Genomic DNA, 17235 nt, shown 5'->3' with positions numbered 1-17235 from the left:
GAAAAAAAGGTAAAGTAGCTCTCCCAAGGCTACTCAGCCAGTAAAATACAGATCAGGGATGCAAAACCAAGAACTGACTCCTAAAACTGTTTTGTAACACTCACTGTACATGGTAAGTACCCGAAAACTAGGCAAGAAACGGACCCATTTTGGCTAGATGACAGGATAAATATAAAGTGGAACAGATAAGACTTGGGCCCGATATAATGCATAGAACTTTATTCTTCATACCCTGGGGATCCACTTCTAAGTAAGGCAAAAATTACGCAGTCTCAGTCTCGATTCCTTAACTTGATAGAGTAATTGCGGTATACCAAAAATCAGAAAGTGGTACTACCACTTGCTTCCGTGACTTGGACAAATCACCACTCTCTTTAGTCTCAACTCTCAATTAAGATACTACATTCCGCATTGGACTACTACAGGGATTAAACCAGGTAGAGTATGAAGTGTCCGACACTAGTAGGCGCTCGAAAACGTTGACTTTCCTTTATGCTTCCATGAAGAGCAGGGCAGTACTTTTTTCCCCCCGACTAAAGGGGAAAAGCCAAAGAGAACAGAAGCTACAGGAAACTACACCCTGGTCTCCAGAAGCCTTCCCCAGAGTCCCCAACGTTTCCAAAACGATGCTTTTCTCTCCTCTCACTTCCCTAGACCCGTCACTGGACTATGAAAACCTTACCGCCCTCTAGTTATTAGAGTCTTTGGCCAGTCCGCCGAACAAACCACCCCAATCCTCCCTCCCTTCCACCAGAAGCTGTTCGTAAGTGACGCCACATCCGCTTCCGTTTCCAAAAGGACCTCTTTTCACTATTGAGGGTCGCTCTAGGCTTCTGCCGCGACGGCTGGATCCAAGCCTCGGTGATTGCTGGGCGGGGCCATGACGTCCTTGGCGTGGCAGTAGGGGAGGCCGCGGCGGGGAAAATGGCGGACCGGAAGGCGGGAGAGGAGAACCCGGAGAAGCCGCAACGAGCTGGAACCGTCGGAGGTGAACACAACCCCAGCGCCGCGGGCTTCAGGGATGGTCCGGGTCGTTCTTTGAGCTCCCCAGGGTGGGAAGAGTGGGGTAGGTCTAGAATGGGCGGGCCTGGCCCTCTTCTGACCGGCTGCGGGGCCCCGACAAGCCACGGGCACGCCCGGTGCGGCCTTCTGGGATCCGGGCCACATCGCCCCCTTGTCGGGGGAAAGCCGGTCAGTGTTCGTCCCCTCCTGCCTACAGCGGAGGCCCCGCTTCCGAAAATAGGTGAGGTGGGCCCCAGAAAGGGAGCCCGACCTCGGGGTGGGACCCGGGACGGCGGAGCAGGAGCCGCTTCCGCCACACCGGAGATGCACATCACACAGAACACACACAACCACCACAACCAGCGCAAGTCACAGAGCATTGGCTGCAGAAATTGGCCGCAGGCCGAGTTTCCAGTGGTGCCGGCCTCTGGAAACTAATACCTAGGTGTTAATTACGCTCGTTGTTTTCCATTCGCTGAGGGGATGGACGGCCGCGACCTGTCCTCTATTTTCAAGCTGAACGCTGACCCTTTAATGGCCTGGGCCGAGGCGATGGAGAGGAAGGAATTCATCTGCTTGCCCCCTGGTTTAAACTGTGGGGTCTAGAGTTAGAATTTGATTGCCGTTGAAATAGCTGCCTTCCGTTTCTTTAGCTGTTTCTAGCTAACACATGCTAGATATTTCGGTGGCTAAATAGGCTAAGACTCTTCCTGTTTTTTTGTTACCGTGGGGAGGAAACGCGGATTACAGCTACCTCCATTCTACCACCCACCACCCTATAAATTTGGTCTTGTAGATTACGGGGGAAAAAAACATCTTTTAATCTCTCCAGTCCCGCTTCTCTCGTTCCCGTAACGAGGCAAGTAATTTTACACGTGCGAGCTGATCATAGTGTCTTGTTTAGAACGTTTTGCGTATTATTCGCTGTGCCGAGTTCCCAAGTCATATTCTTGATAAGCATTTAATATTGGAAGATGCAGAAGATTAATAGTACTTGAAGGGAACTGTTAGGACCTACTAATATGATAATTAATGAATATCCCTCTGGCGATAAAATTCTGTTGAAGGAAAATAAGTGAAGTATTCAGTTAAAGGACCCAGAATTTCCTTTTTAAAAACATGGGCAATGCTTTCTTCCAGTCTAGCCAAAGCTACACTTTTTTTTCCCCTTAAAAATAGTATATAAACAACAGTTTAAATGCCCACTACCATCTTATTAGGAATTTTTACCCCCAAGATTATTGTATTGGAAATTTTCGAGTAAATTTACATAGACAATTGTTAAGTAGTTTGAGGCTAAACAAATCTGCAGCTTTAAAACATCTTACATAGCTTTGACTTTTAGGCAGTCTTTTTCACTTCTTGACCTATATAGCATCGCTAATGTGTTTAATGTACTGCCAAAATGTACGTTAAGTGTCAGCATAATTCCACTGTGTAATTTATCCACCACTCAGTCTAGAGGTATTAATTTAGTTCTATAGTACAGTATAGTTTTTTTTTTTTCTTTTGTTTTAGATTTAAAATCCAGATATAGTATGAGTCTTTAATCTGTTTATTGATGTTTCCATTTTAGCATTTTGGGAAGGGGGTATAAAATTATCTTTGCTAAACAGTTTCAGAAAAATTATCTCGTTGGTAACAGAATAAATAATATCCCTCAACTGCTACATAATTTATAATTTGGCTTGGGTGTGCTTTCCTTCACAAGAATTTTGTGCTCTTGCAAATAATCCATGTTTGATTGTGTTTTTAATGAAATTATAAAAGGAATCAAAGTTGGAGATTTCATAACATGGATATTGCAGAATTGTTAACTTTTGGCAATCACTGTTTTGAAAACACTATCAGGTTTGTCTTAGGGGCTTTGAAAATATTCTGAATTTTTAATTCTTATTGAACAGTCCAGTGAATAGGCTGTTTAAGTATTTTTGAGTACATTATTTCCATAGTTGACATGAATTTATGTCAATGAGAGAAGCTGCTTGAACTTTCTTAAAGAGGAAAGATAATGCAAAGGGTAAGGCTTGGGATAGATTTTTTTCCCTCCCTTTAGTAGATTTTTGTAGCTCTCTGAAATAAGTAGAAATTTTAGAGAAGAGTTACTAGGTTTTTTAGGTTACGTTAGGAACTACTTGAATGAATTTAACATTTATTGTGCCAGACTCTAGTGGAATCTTGACTTGTTCTCATTTAACCCTCATACCAGTCCTTTTAGAGAGGGGCTTTTTTCCCCTTTGACACATGTAGAATCTACCAGAATGAAAATGGGTCACAAATGATGCCCTTATGAACTTGAATTTTCTTGGGTAATTATTTCAGAGTAAAGTACCTTGTGCTCTAAGGCCCATCCCTCCTCCCCAAATACTCAATGAAAAGAAAAAAATGCTAGTACTACGTATAATCTGATTTCACATTAATTAAAACCTACACATTTTGTGTGTTCATGAGTGGAAACAAGATAAAAACCCTCTTAAAATATTCCTTGATATAGAATCTAGTAATTGATATAATTATCTGTTGTTTGTGATTTTGTTCTCTTTATTAAAAAACTGACCTTATATTTATTCATTCTTTAAAATACAAATCATACTACTAAAATTTTCACAATAGTAATCTGTGGTTATCCAGAATTTTGTTTCTACAGTCCAAAACACAGAACATGGCATTAAAGAAACTGAAAATAGTCCTTGATTAAAACTTCAAAACACTAAAGAAGTACATGCATTGTTTAAAGGAAAATACTTGAAACTCACGTTAGGTTGAAATAATATTCTCTTCTAATAAACTGTTTATATAATTGTAGAAATCGTGATCACCATCACATTGATAATAGATTTATTTTCTCACCTTAGTTCATTGCTTATTCTGTTTGCTTTATTTCTTAAATGCTTTGTGTATTTTGCTACATAATTACTTGAAGAGAATTAGATAAAGAGGAAATAACAGCTTAATCCAGGGGACATATTCAGCCTTTTAAGACTAATGAGGACTAATAGTGCATCCAACCTTCATTCTCTTCACCCCTCCAACACCACCTCCCTGAAAAGTAGATCTGATAAAAAAATAATTGATAGTATTTTACAACTGCTTTTAAAAAACAAAGTAACTTCTTCAGTGTGGGCAAGGCCAAATAGTTATAGTATTTACTGTCTAACATTTGTGCTTTAGTTTTGCTAGTTCTCTTTTAGCATTATTTTCTGGGAAAAGGGAGATCAATAATTAATAAAATGTAGGTTTAAAAAGAACCAGAAATCTTAATTAATTATAGCCCTTGGGTCACAGTTCAAAGAGCAGATTTATACTACAAAGTAACTTTTTTGTTATCAGCTTTGATGTTTTTTCACAGTTTGTGTTTATACAAAACTTGTGAATTTAATGTATAGATTGTTTCTATATTGTAAAGCCAATGGTTTTTCTAATATGCATCTGTATGTTCTGGTATGTAGAGAAAATGAATTTTCTGTTTTACCTTTGTGCCAGACGCAGAAATGTAGTTATCAATGTTTGGCTTTTACTCTAAAATATACTTGATTAAAATTTTAAATAGAATGCAGAATACAATTTGGCATAGATACTTTTAGTTATAAGCTTAGGTCTTTGAAAACACTGATTTTTGTGTAATATTATCTTTTTATTCCCCTAAGAAATTCTAATTGAGTTCTGTATTTCAATTATTGAGTAGCAGACCAGTCTTCTACTTTTTAGGGGCTTTTGTTTGTAATTTTATATCTAAATAAGCGAATGGCACCTCAAGCAGCCATTCCAGTGCTCTCTTTGCCTCCTGGCGAAATCTCAAAACCTAATTCTACTTAATTCCTCCCTTGCATTGTCATTACAACTTTTTCCCCTTATCCCATGGGAATAAAAAACTCCATTTATTTTTCCTCTGAAAACAATCTAATATTCAGTTCAAATAGTTTATTATTAATTCAGAGACCCCCATCATTCCAAATCTATATAGATCTAAATCCATAGTCATTTAAACTTTTCTTTTACAAACTATTTGTTTTCTTTTTCCCCATTCCACCTTTTCTCCTGTTTTCTCAGTTATTGTGATGACCATCTCTTATATTGTCTTCTATTTCTTTGTAAATAAACTATGTATCCAGAGTAGCCATACATTCTTTATGATGCAGAATTGGTAAACTGAGGAAACAGTAAAATTTTAATTATCAGCCAGTTTTCTCTTGTCTTACCCTGTCTTACGTTCTTAAATAGCCTTTTTCTATAATAACAGATCTAAGATACTCAGATTGCAAGCGAATTTCATCATTGGCTTAATGCAAACATACTTAAAATTACTGAAAGGCTCTTGCATTCAAACCTATATATGGTATAACTTCAACTATTCAAAATTATAATTAGTTTTTCATTCATCAGAAAGATTAGTGTATAAATATGATTGTTAATAGCTCTTAAGGGTAACTTTAGACAGGTGTTACCTAAGCTTTGCAGGTAGAGTTAAATTACTCATCAGGGGATGTCCTTGAAGTCCTCTAAAGTTCCTTTTCAACTTCTAAGATTCTGTCAACTGAACATGAGAAGCATATCATTCAAGAAAATTACTCCAGGCTATATTTACATTATAGTTTGGGTATAACTAGGTACTTTGTATAATTAGTGGTATATTATAGAAAAATATTATAATTTATTAGCCAAATGTATCATATTATGATAATTGCCCACAACTAGTTTGTATAGACGAATTTATAGACCCTAATTTCTAAAAATCAAAATTTCATAAATAACCAGTTTGTTGTGTAACTTCTAGTAGTTAGTTGAAGGGTCATTGCTTTTTGTGAACTCTTTGTTTATAATTTTAAATTGCTCTGTATTTTATGCTAGTTAATTCATGGGAGCCTCTTCTACTGCCACACAATCTCAGTTCCTGCTGTATACTCTAACAAACAGTGGAAGAGACTGTTGGGTCAGTAGGTGACAACTACAGAGGTATCTTCCTTATAACGATGCTTTTGAGGTTGCTGCTCCCATCAATCTGCTCAGTAAAAATAGCTCATCTTGGTAAGTTGTTTCGACTTCACCAGGACCTGAAGAAGAAGCAGAAAAACCTGTGAAAACTAAGACTGTTTCTTCCAGTAATGGAGGGGAAAGTTCCAGTCGCAGCGCTGAGAAGCGATCAGCTGAAGAAGAAGCTGGTGACCTCCCAACAAAACCTACAAAGATCTCCAAGTTTGGATTTGCCATAGGTAGTCAGACAACAAAGAAAGCATCAGCCATATCCATCAAACTTGGATCAAGTGTGAGTTGTTATTTTAAATATAATATATGCAATGTTTCTTAAAATTTTGCTTTGGAAACCTGCTTACTAGATCATGCTTAATTAAATATAAAAACGTACATTGCTTGAGAAGTAAGCCTTGATACATGAATTTACATGTAAGTATTTAAAAAGTTATTTAGCACCATGTTCAGGAAAGTTCTGGAATATTAAAAGGAATGACTTTTAGGGAATATATGGTATATAAAATAACAACAGAATTTTTCTAAGTAAAGTATTATTTGATAAGAACTTCCTGATTACCTTTCTTGGGAGCTGCAAATGGATGTTGGGTGCTGTATATTTATTCTATGACAGTAGTCTTTGCAGATCAACTTTTCAAACTTTGAATTAATACTTAAAATATTAACTGTGGAATTTCTAGAAGTATTTGAAATATTAGGTTGACCCATTTGAAGTTGTAAAGATTTGACTAGTTCTGACCTCCAAAAATGACAATTCCATATATTAGCCAAATACAACTCTTTACTTTAAGAAAAAAAAAAGTTATTTGAATAGTGTTCATTGCTGTTGGCTTTAGAAATGGTTACATTCTTGTGTAAGGAGAAAAATGCTAAAACTGCTTTTTGAATTTTTTATTCACATCTTTTTGTGAAAATCAATGCTCTGTTGCCAAATGTATACAGCTTTAATTCTGCATTAGAGGACCATTCAAGATCTTGCAATATGGTCTGGATCAGTTTCTTACTAAAGTTATTGTGTTTGAGCTATGCTTCTAGTTTTAAAAGAATTACTGTTCCTCAGAATCCCCTGTGTTCTCTTTTTACTTTTCCCCTTCTTTTTAAAGAAAATTTAGTTTGAACAAAAGGCATTCCGTTTATACCTTCATTACTATTCTCCCTCTTTGAGCTGATTCTTTTGTTTAATTTGTTTTAACTCATATACCTGACTACATAAATATTTACCTTTCTTGATAGTATATTAAACATCTATCCCCTTGTGCACTTCTAATACTGGTGGTCCCCTTGATAATAGATTTTATTGAAATTGAACACACTTCCTAAATCAGATATTCAAATCTCTAGTTCTAAATCATTGCCATGATTTAGTAACTATTGATCATTCTAGGAGGGAGGGTTATGTTTTAGAAAGCATATTTATTAAAACTTTTTAATCTTCATAACACAAAAACCTGTTTACATAAAATAATAAACTACTGCTATAACACAGTCTTCTTGGAGTAATGAGGTATAGGATATAAAAAATATGTGAGGAAAAAGAAGAGCAACAACAAACAGACACGAGCAGACAGCAAGCACAAACTACAAGAGGGGGAGAGATAAATAAATCTTAAAAAAAATATATTTGAGGGAGGGGTATAACTCAAGTGGTTGAGCGTCTGAGTTCCAGGGTTCAATCCCTGGTACCTCCTGAAAACAAACAAAAACAGCTGTCACTGAGGAGTGGATATAGCTTAGTGGTTCAGTGCCTGCTTCCCATATATCAGGTCCTGGGTTGAATCCCCGGTACCTCCTAAAAAATATATTTGTGTATGTGTGTATTTGAAACTGATGCTTTTGATAATATTTAATATGATAGTTGACCAATCACCAAGTACCTATTTGTTTCTTATGTTTGTATCTGTGCCATCAAATACATGACATCATCTTGAAAAGAGTAAGGGGTATTTCTAAAGTCACCATACATAATCTCTAAATTAATATTTTTTATTCTACAAAAGCATTGTTTACATTAAAAATGTGTGCGTGTGTGAGAAACAGAAGGGATGATTATTTTGTCTCATCAAGTTAGAGTAGATTTCACACATGGATGATATTTGAACATTCTTTAATTGCAGGCATGAGGCAAAGGGCAAGAAGGAATTTCATGCAAAGGTAGTTTAGTCTTGAAGCCAAATGGTATATCAGAAAATTGTTAGTAGTTGTAAAGTATTTGCTAGGGACAGAAAGCCTACAAAATGAAGCTGTAGAAACAAATCATAAAGGGCCTATATGCCAAAATACAGTTTTGGTTTTATTCTTTAGGTTCTAGTGGAGGCATGGAAACATTTTAAGGAGTCTCTAGACTTAAACAGATTTGCATTTTAAAAACTCTTGCACTTGCGGGAGCTCTGAATAGAGTTGTCCAGTAGGAAGATGACAGCCTGTTTTGGGGTGGACATAAGGATTTGGTAGTTAAAACTATGGGAGTCAATGAAATTGACCAGGGAAAGTACACAGAAAACAGGTCACTAAGGACAAAACCTTGGATATAAGTATCATTTAAGGAGTGGAAGGGAGGGGAAAGAGAGAAGAAAGTCAGATAATTATTAGCATAGCCACTAAAAGCAGTATCACAGAAATAAGGGTGATGTTGTTTTCAAAAAGGAGCCAGTGGTTAGAGTCAAATGCAACTGACTAGTCATTGGTCATTCAATAGGGAGTAATTTTAGGGAGTGGTGAGGGAGAAAGCCGGATAGCAATGGATTGATGACTGAATGGGTGGTGAGAGGATGGAGGTAGTGAGAACAATTTGCCTTTTTAAAAACTTGAGAGTAGAAATTGGTGTCGATGAAGCATGTTTACAGACTAAAGGGCAGAAAACTAGTAGAGAGAAAGATGAGTTTTAGTGTCTTTTATGTCCTCAAGGCACATGGTACTTAAATTTATTTATTTATTAGATAATGGGGTCAGAGATTGAACCCGGACCTCATATATGAAAAGCTGGCACTCAACCACTGAGCCACATCAGCTCCCCAACTTTGTTTTTTTTGTTTGTTTGCTTGTTGTTTGTTTCATTGTTTTTTAGGAGGCACCCGGAACCAAACCCGGTATCTCCCATGTGGGAAGCAGGCGCTCAACTGCTTGAGCCATACCTGCTCCCTGTGGTACTTAATTTTAATGTTACTATAGGAAAATATTACTCGTTACTTTTTCTTGCCTGTACCCAGTACTTGTTAGCTAGCTGATATTAAATTATAGTTCCTAACTAGAAAATCTTTTACAGGAGAGACTAAAATGAACATATAACTAGTGCATTAAACTACCCACATTCTCAAAAAGAAAATAGATTTGTCCAGAGTACTGAATTCCTTACTATGTAAGTTTCTGTGAAAACATAGAGTCTTTCAAGGTAAATTATTCATATCATTAAGCAAGCCTGTACAAACGTTACTTATGTGATATTCTCTTAAATGTTTTTTCTTCAGAAGCCTAAAGAAACTGTTCCAACTCTTGCTCCAAAAACCCTTTCAGTAGCAGCAGCTTTTAATGAAGATGAAGATGTAAGTTGATACTAGGTTTCTTTATTTTACTTTACCTCTTTAAGGGACGGTGTTGTGGTGAGTTTTAGGTTGTATTAATAGTGAATTTCTTTGCAACTTCTGAACAGTGATTTTTTTTATAACACCTACAAAAACTGGATGTTTTTGGTTTTGTAATTTATTTGGTTTTAAGATTATTTAACAATACCATTGATGTTTGGGGCAAGAAACTTGAGGACCAAATCAATAATATAATAAGCATTTGTTATTATCGATATAAGCATTGCTTATATGCTATGTTATGAGGTATGGAGGATTAAAAAAAAGAATTCCAAATTGCTGCCTTCAGTAATTTTTTTTTTTAATTTATTTTTTTATTGACTTTGTAATAATATTACATTAAAAATATATATGTGAGGTCCCATTCAACCCCACCCCCCCACCCCCCTCTCCCCCCCCAACAACACTCGTTCCCATCATCATGACACATCCATTGGATTTGGTAAGTACATCTTTGGGCACCACTGCACCTCATAGACAATGGTCCACATCATGGCCCATACTCTCCTCCATTCCATCCAGTGGGCCCTGTGAGGATCCACGATGTCCGGTGATCACCCCCGAGGCGCCATCCAGGGCAGCTCCACGTCCCAAATACACCCCCACCTCTCATCTCTTCCTGCCCTTCCCCATACCCATCGTCCACCATGTCCACTTTTCCCAATCCAATGCCACCTCTTCTATGTGGACATTGGATTGGTTGTGTCCATTGCACCTCTATGTCAAGAGGAGGCTCAGATTCCACATGGATGCTGGCTGCCATCCTCCCATTTTCAGTTGTAATCACTCTAGGCTCCATGGTGTGGTGATTGTCCTTCTTCAACTCCATCTTAGCTGAGTGTGGTAAGTCCAATAAATCAGATTGTAGGTGCTGGAGTCTGTATAGTTGGAGTCATCAGTGATGATATATTATACATGCATTCAACTTAGGGAAGGCAACTATAGTGCTTGCTTCCCACATTCCGAGGAGGAATAACAATTTAAATAGTACAGATGATTCTGCCAGAAATTCTACTCAGCCAGTCCCTGTTCCCTCATGCTCTTCACAGTGTCCCTATCTTACCAGACTTATGAATGACTTAAGAAATTTTCGGTGATAATTTTGATTATCCCTTAAACTTTGGACATTAGAACCTAACCCCAACTTAAGATATGACTCCACTGTATAACAATTAAGTGTTACAGGGTACATGAATAATTGCTCCCCAAAGCAGAATGGATAAGAATTATTCATTCAGAGGAGCACAAACACTGGGGCCAAAAGGATTTGAAAAGAATATTTGAGAAGTAATACAAGTTGGGTATTAAAGCATTAGCAAGGTTTTTGGTGAACCAGGAGTTGCTTTTGTAAGCCTAGACATCAGTTTTCACGTCATGGGTAGTATATACTGAGTAGTTAACATATGAACAGGCTGGAGACTTTTGGGGTTTTTTGTTTTGTTTTGTTTTTAATTTAGTCAGACGGTGATATTTGTAGGAGACTATTGGACAAGGATAAATATGGGATGATTGGAGCCTAGATCAATAAGTAAAGAATTACTGTGGTTATCCCTATTCTCCTTTGGACTTTTACTCATTCTCCATATTTGAGTGTTTTCTGTATGCTAAATAAGCACTGTGAGGCTGCAAAGGTAAATCAGACCTGTTACTCTAGGAACTCAGCCTAGGAGGGCAGAGACATAAAAAGTAGTACAGGATATGAAATCAAAAACTACCTGAAGAAATGAAATTCAGAGAAAGGAGAGAGGCCTGGTAACTAGATGCAGCAGCATGAAAGACCACTGGACTGGGCAGAGACCTGGATTCTTGTCTTGCCTTGACTAATTACCAGCAAAAAACTTTTGAAAAAATCTCTTTACCTCTTTGGAACCTTAGTTTCTCAAGTATAAAATGAAGACTCAATTTAAATAAAAACATTTAAAACTATTTCTCATGGTTTTGGGGTTCTGTGGAAGTGTCTCAGGAGCTACTGTCATGTGAAAGTGTGATGCGTAAGAGGACTCTGGTTCTCTGCTTCTGTTTCACTTATATCTACACTTTCGTCTGTTTGATATTTGGGAATCCAAGTAAGATTTTGTTACAATATATTTTGTTGCCAAAAAAAATTGTTTTTTGAAAAGCACTAACTTATTTGAAGTTTTCTGGCATCTCTAACATTCTTAAGAGATAAGTTGTTAAACCATTCGGATATATACAGATTGTATAATAGAAGAACAATATAAAAGAAAAGCAGCATGTGCAAAAGTGCAGAGGCTGGAAATTGTAAGCACCTGTGTAATACTAATAGCTTACTTTGAATGCCTAACAATTTTGATATCTTCACATAAATTTATTTAACCCTTCATATATCCCTGTAAATTGTGTGACATATTTATTCCTATTTTTTAAGAAATTTTAGTTTTAGAAAATACTGTTATAATTTTGTAATGGGAGTAAGAGATTAAACTCTCTTAAATAAAAGAACACATCCATCTAAAAATCTTTATCTGGTTCTTTGTTATGTAGAGCATAGTTAAATAACCCTGGATATGTCTCTGAACCTGAGATGTATTGGACAAAGAGGACACGATTTTAGTTAATTATTAATTTTAAAAATATATTTACTTTTTTTTTTCAGTTACATCTCTTCAGTCTCCTTTAATCAAAACAAATTCTCAGTCTCTGTATTTCATGGCATTAACATTTTTGAGGAATACAGCCCAGTTATTTTATAGAATGTCCCTCAATTTGGATTTTGTCTGATACTTCCTCATGATTAGATTCACACTACTTACTTCTGGCAGGAATACCACAGAAGAGGTGCTAGGCTCTCAGTGCATCATATCAGGGCGCATACATGATCAGTTTTCCTATTACTGCCAGTGTTAACTTTGATCATTTGGTTAAGGTGATGTTCGCCTGGTTTCTCTTCTGTCAAGTGACTATTTTATCTTTTGTAATTAAATATATCTTGTGATATGCTTTGAGAATATGTGAATATCCCATTATTGCTCATTTACTCACTAGTGTTAGTGTCCATTCATAATTCCTTCCTAATTCAGTTATTATGATGATGCTTTTCAAATGGTGATTTTCTAATTCCATCATCTCTTCTACATTTATTTATTGACTTTTGCTGTAAGGAAGTATTTTATTTATTCATATCAATGTAGACTCGGGCATTCTTCATTAAATAGCTTATAATAGTGTATTGCCTATAATGCTCATATTGTTTCAAATTTTGACCAGTGGAGGCCCTTTAAGCTGTATTTTGAGAACCCTTTTTTTATCTTTAGCACTGCAGCAACATTTATACATAACATATATATTGAAAGAACATTGACTTGTTACATATATTTCCAACAACTGTAAAAGTATGGAAAAATAGTGAAGAATGAGATGTCTTTATAATAAAGGAGATATGTTTGTGAATGAGCAGTAAAATGGTTATAGGCCTTTGCTTTAGCATCAGACTGTTTTGCCATTCATTACCTTTATGACCTTGGGTAGATTAACCTTATAAACTTCATCTGCAAAATGGAAATGGTAATACTCATATCCACCTCATGAGATTATTGTCAGGATCCTTGTGCATATTAAAGCAATTTGCACAATGCATAGTACATTGTAAACAAGTAAACAGTTTTAGTTTGAGAATAGGAGTTTACCTAAATTTTTTTCTTTATTCAAAATCAGCATTCTCGGAGATAGGCATTTCTACAGATGTGGTTAAGCTAAATAATTGACTGATTTTTCTCTTTTCCAAAATTTTACAGTATTATAAATGCTTAAAGACCCAGCTATAAAATTTAATGTTGTTAGTAATCAGGTGAATGTAATAAATCAGTATGCATTCATCTTGGTTTAATTTTTTTTTTTCTTCAGAGTGAGCCAGAGGAAATGCCCCCCGAAGCAAAGATGAGGATGAAGAATATTGGAAGGTATTCCATTTTTTCATAAATACAGTATTGTAGAAAATGATAGGGGGGAATTAAGAGTAAGAATCTTTTAGTGTTCAGCACTTTCTATTTGCTTAATTAAGTAGGATTTCAAAAATGAGTGAGTCATGGACCAGTCTTTAGGAAGAAAATTAATGTAATGTTTTCTGAGCAATTAGTGATCTTATTTTCTCTCCTGCTAAGAGAAGGTAAGTTGTTGGGGTTTTTTTTGTTTTGTTTTGTTTTGTTTTGTTTTTTTAAGATTTGTTTATTTATTTATTCCCCCCACCCCTGTTCTCTGCTTTCTGTGTCCATGTGCTGTGTGTTTTTCTGTGTCTGCTTGTATTCTCTTTAGGTGGCTCTGGAAACTGATCCTGGGGCCTTCCGGAGTGGGAGAGAGGCAATCATTCTCTTGTGCCACCTCAGCTCCCTTATCTGCTATGTCTTTTATTGTCTCTCCTCTGTGTCTCTTTTTGTTGCATCATCTTGCTGCGCCAGCTCTCCATGTGGGCCAGCACTCCACACAGGCCAGCTTGCCTACGCCAGGCCCTGGGCATCGAACGCTGGACCTCCCATATAGTAGACGGGAGCCCAATTACTTGAGCCACATCTACTTCCCAGAAAATAAGTTTCTAAGAAAAAAATAACAGAAAAAATTAAGACTATTTTCAGACACATGTAACGTACTTTTTTCAAATAAGAAATAACTTTCAGAAGATAAATAAAAGTATTTAGTTTTTCTTTTCCTTCATTGAAATGTCATTGAAATAACATTAATTTTAAGTTAACATGGTGTTCACTTTCCTGTCTTTGTATGATTAAATGGATAATTTAGAGGCTAAAAAGAAAGTTCCATACTCTGTTCCCATTTCTTCCTACTGTGTGAACTCCTCCCAAAACTACTAAATCTATTAGTCTTTAGACTTTCAGGTCTGTGATTCAAGTCCCAGTGGCTTCCGCCTGCCTTCCCATATGAAAATACTGGGACCTAAAGTAAGAAATACATCTAAAATTGTACCCCAGTCCAAACAGCCAGTATACATATTTCTAAATATAATACATTAAATAGAAGTTCATCAAACAACCCTCACCTTTACTATGTGTGATACATCTTCGTGTTATTGTTTGTTTTTTCTATTTCAATTATTTCCTGTTTTCAAATGCTAATGACAAGCTGCCAGGCTGATTTCACAACCCTATTAATGTATTATAACCCACAGTTTAAAAAAACTGTAGTGGTTCCCAATCTTAGCTGTACTTTTGAATTACTTTAAATGTTTGTTAAACCTACAGATTTATCTGAAATTCTAGGATTGGGTCTGTGGAAAGAGTGTAGGAGGTGTGATACTCAGCCTGTATTTGACATAGGTGCCAAACAACTGCACAATGAATGAATTTAAAACATCACTCCAAAAACTTTATATAAAATTTTAAATAATTGTCTTTCTTTTAACACAGGGATACACCAACATCAGCAGGACCAAACTCCTTCAACAAAGGAAAGCATGGGTTTTCTGATAACCAGAAGCTATGGGAGCGAAATATAAAATCTCATCTTGGAAATGTCCATGACCAAGACAATTAAATGATGTGTTTTGAAATTGGGGTGTGGGGATGGGTGTAAAGTTAAAAGGAACAGTTTCCTTTTTTAAAGAATGGTATAAGACTATCTTTGGAGCCGCCCCCATTTTTTTTTTTTTTTTTTTTTTAAGATTGAGTGGTACACTAATAAATGAGAGTTTGAAATTAGAGGTAATTTATGTTTTATATACAGATTTCAAGACACTTGCTAATTTTGTAGTTTCATGTGATTAGTTTCCAAAGGTTACAGATAATAAATCAAAAATGGTACCTTTTTAAGAATTGCATATTTTTTTAGCACAATTAGCACATTAAGAGGGAAGCAAAAAAGTATTGCCTATTTAGCCTGGTTCAAAATGCAAGTAGTTACTCTCTTAACTCCCTCATTAACAAAACTGTCTGGCTCCCAGGAACAGCCTTATAAGAGAGGGAGTATGGTATTAGGAGGAGAATGTTACTGGACTGAAAGTAAATTTAGATAAATTTAAATACAGGTTTTTTTTCCTTATGGGCATTTGTTTTGTTTCAAATCATCATAAACTAGGTTTTGCATCGCTATCAGTGGATACAGATGCTTAGCTCTTTAAAAATAAACATTTTTAAAAATTTTATGTAAACAGTTGAGTATTTGAAATAGCCCACTTACCTTAATAGGTCTTGTCTATCTTCATTAGTCTTTGAAGAACAACCATTTGCTACCAAAGTAAATCAGTATTTTGAATGTGCTTCTCTTGGTTTTTATTAGCTAGTTCTATAAGCATTTCCACCAGAATTTGAGGTAAATAATAAGGAAGCTGTTTCTTTTAAAATACAAACCACCACCAAAAAATATGTAAATGTACATATTGCTTAAATATTTGGCTATTTTTTATTTTTTAAATTGTATGAACACCAAAAAAATTAACATTGTATGAAGATGGAAAATGCGAAGATGCACTTTCTGTACTTTGTCAAAGCATTTAAGTTACTAGTGAAATCTAATTTGAATTGAACTTCCTTATTAGTAGAATATGGTTTTTTAAAGGTGTATGTATTGGCCAATGGCCTCTCAAAAGCACATTTTAGTGGAATAGAGGGAAAGAAAATGCATCTTCAAATATATTCATGGAATCTCTGACCACATATACTTTGTTAGTTCGGTGTGTTGTAGGCTTTGGTTTTGGTATTTTTGTATTGTATATGAACTTTTTTTAATGTGACTGTTAAATGCATCTTTAAAAGCAAAGTCATAAATAAACATTCAGTGTAATTTCCTTTAAAATTCCTACAATGTTAAATTTTGAGGCAACTTAAGACTACTTAATTGGTGGTAACTGCACACTGATTTCTTTCATAGGTAATAAATAACTCCAGAGAAGCAGCCTGGCTGTTGTATATTCCTAACACTTAGTTCACTTGCATTTAAGTTCAGAATAGGCCCCAAGTAAAACAGTGGAAATGTATATGGAACTATTAGTTCTTACATGATTTCATTTTATCAAGATAAGTGAATTTAACTTACTTTAATATAGACAGACTTTCCATTTTCATCCATTTTATTGTTTATGTTACAATAACAACTATCCCTCTCCTACACATTCTTTTCTTGACCCAAATGAAATATTTACCTAAGGTCAAGATGGGAGAGAGAAATGACTAAGATGAATGTCTTTACTAAAATATCAATAAATTTGTCAAACTTAATAGTGTTCTTACTTTCTATTCCACCTAATTGTTGCTTGTTTGTTTGTTGTTTTTACAAAGAAGTTAGACAAAAGTTACGATTGTCATTTTTGTTCAGATTTTTGGCCATAGTAGTGGAGGATTTGAAATTCTTAGATATTAGTGGTTACTTAACTTGGCACATAATTCTGTAGCATTATACTATCTAAGTTTGGAAAAGACTAAAAGGGTCAAATCCAAATCCTACTCCTCCTTTACTGTGACAGGGTTCTCTGTCGTGTCCTGTAGAAAATCCTGCCAAGGCATAACTTTGAAAATCCCTAAATTATAGAAGATATTTTTTTACTAGTGTCTACCATCCATTTTCCCTCTATATAGATTTAAGACATTTTTTTACAAATCTAATCCTACATCTACTTAATGGCTTTCTTCAAATATTTGAGGGGATCTTTCTGTCCTGCACTCTTGCCTGCCCTCCCTAAGTCAAATACCCCCCTTTCTCTGATCAT

At 35.7% G+C, this 17235-nt stretch overlaps 1 protein-coding gene across 1 annotated transcript; it reads left to right on the top strand.

The window, feature by feature from the left end:
- Positions 1-865: 865 nt before the first annotated feature.
- PCNP (PEST proteolytic signal containing nuclear protein) lies at positions 866-16747 on the top strand. The gene is made up of 5 exons (XM_058295921.1): positions 866-988; positions 6051-6265; positions 9453-9527; positions 13431-13486; positions 14942-16747. Exons 1-5 carry the CDS (start codon positions 925-927, stop codon positions 15066-15068), a joined length of 537 nt encoding a protein of 178 aa, XP_058151904.1. The 5' UTR covers positions 866-924; the 3' UTR covers positions 15069-16747.
- The last annotated feature ends 488 nt before the right edge of the window (positions 16748-17235 follow it).

Source organism: Dasypus novemcinctus, chromosome 4, assembly GCF_030445035.2.
Source record: "Dasypus novemcinctus isolate mDasNov1 chromosome 4, mDasNov1.1.hap2, whole genome shotgun sequence".
In the NCBI taxonomy this organism is placed as follows: Eukaryota; Metazoa; Chordata; class Mammalia; order Cingulata; family Dasypodidae; genus Dasypus; species Dasypus novemcinctus.
This window is presented reverse-complemented; position numbering and strand designations above follow the sequence as displayed.

Coding starts and splice junctions, on each gene's coding strand:
- PCNP (XM_058295921.1), top strand. CDS start 925: ATGGCGGACCGGAAGGCGGGAGAGGAGAACCCGGAGAAGCCGCAACGA. Junction 989..6,050: donor ACGAGCTGGAACCGTCGGAG/GTGAACACAACC, acceptor CGACTTCACCAG/GACCTGAAGAAGAAGCAGAA. Junction 13,487..14,941: donor AGGATGAAGAATATTGGAAG/GTATTCCATTTT, acceptor CTTTTAACACAG/GGATACACCAACATCAGCAG.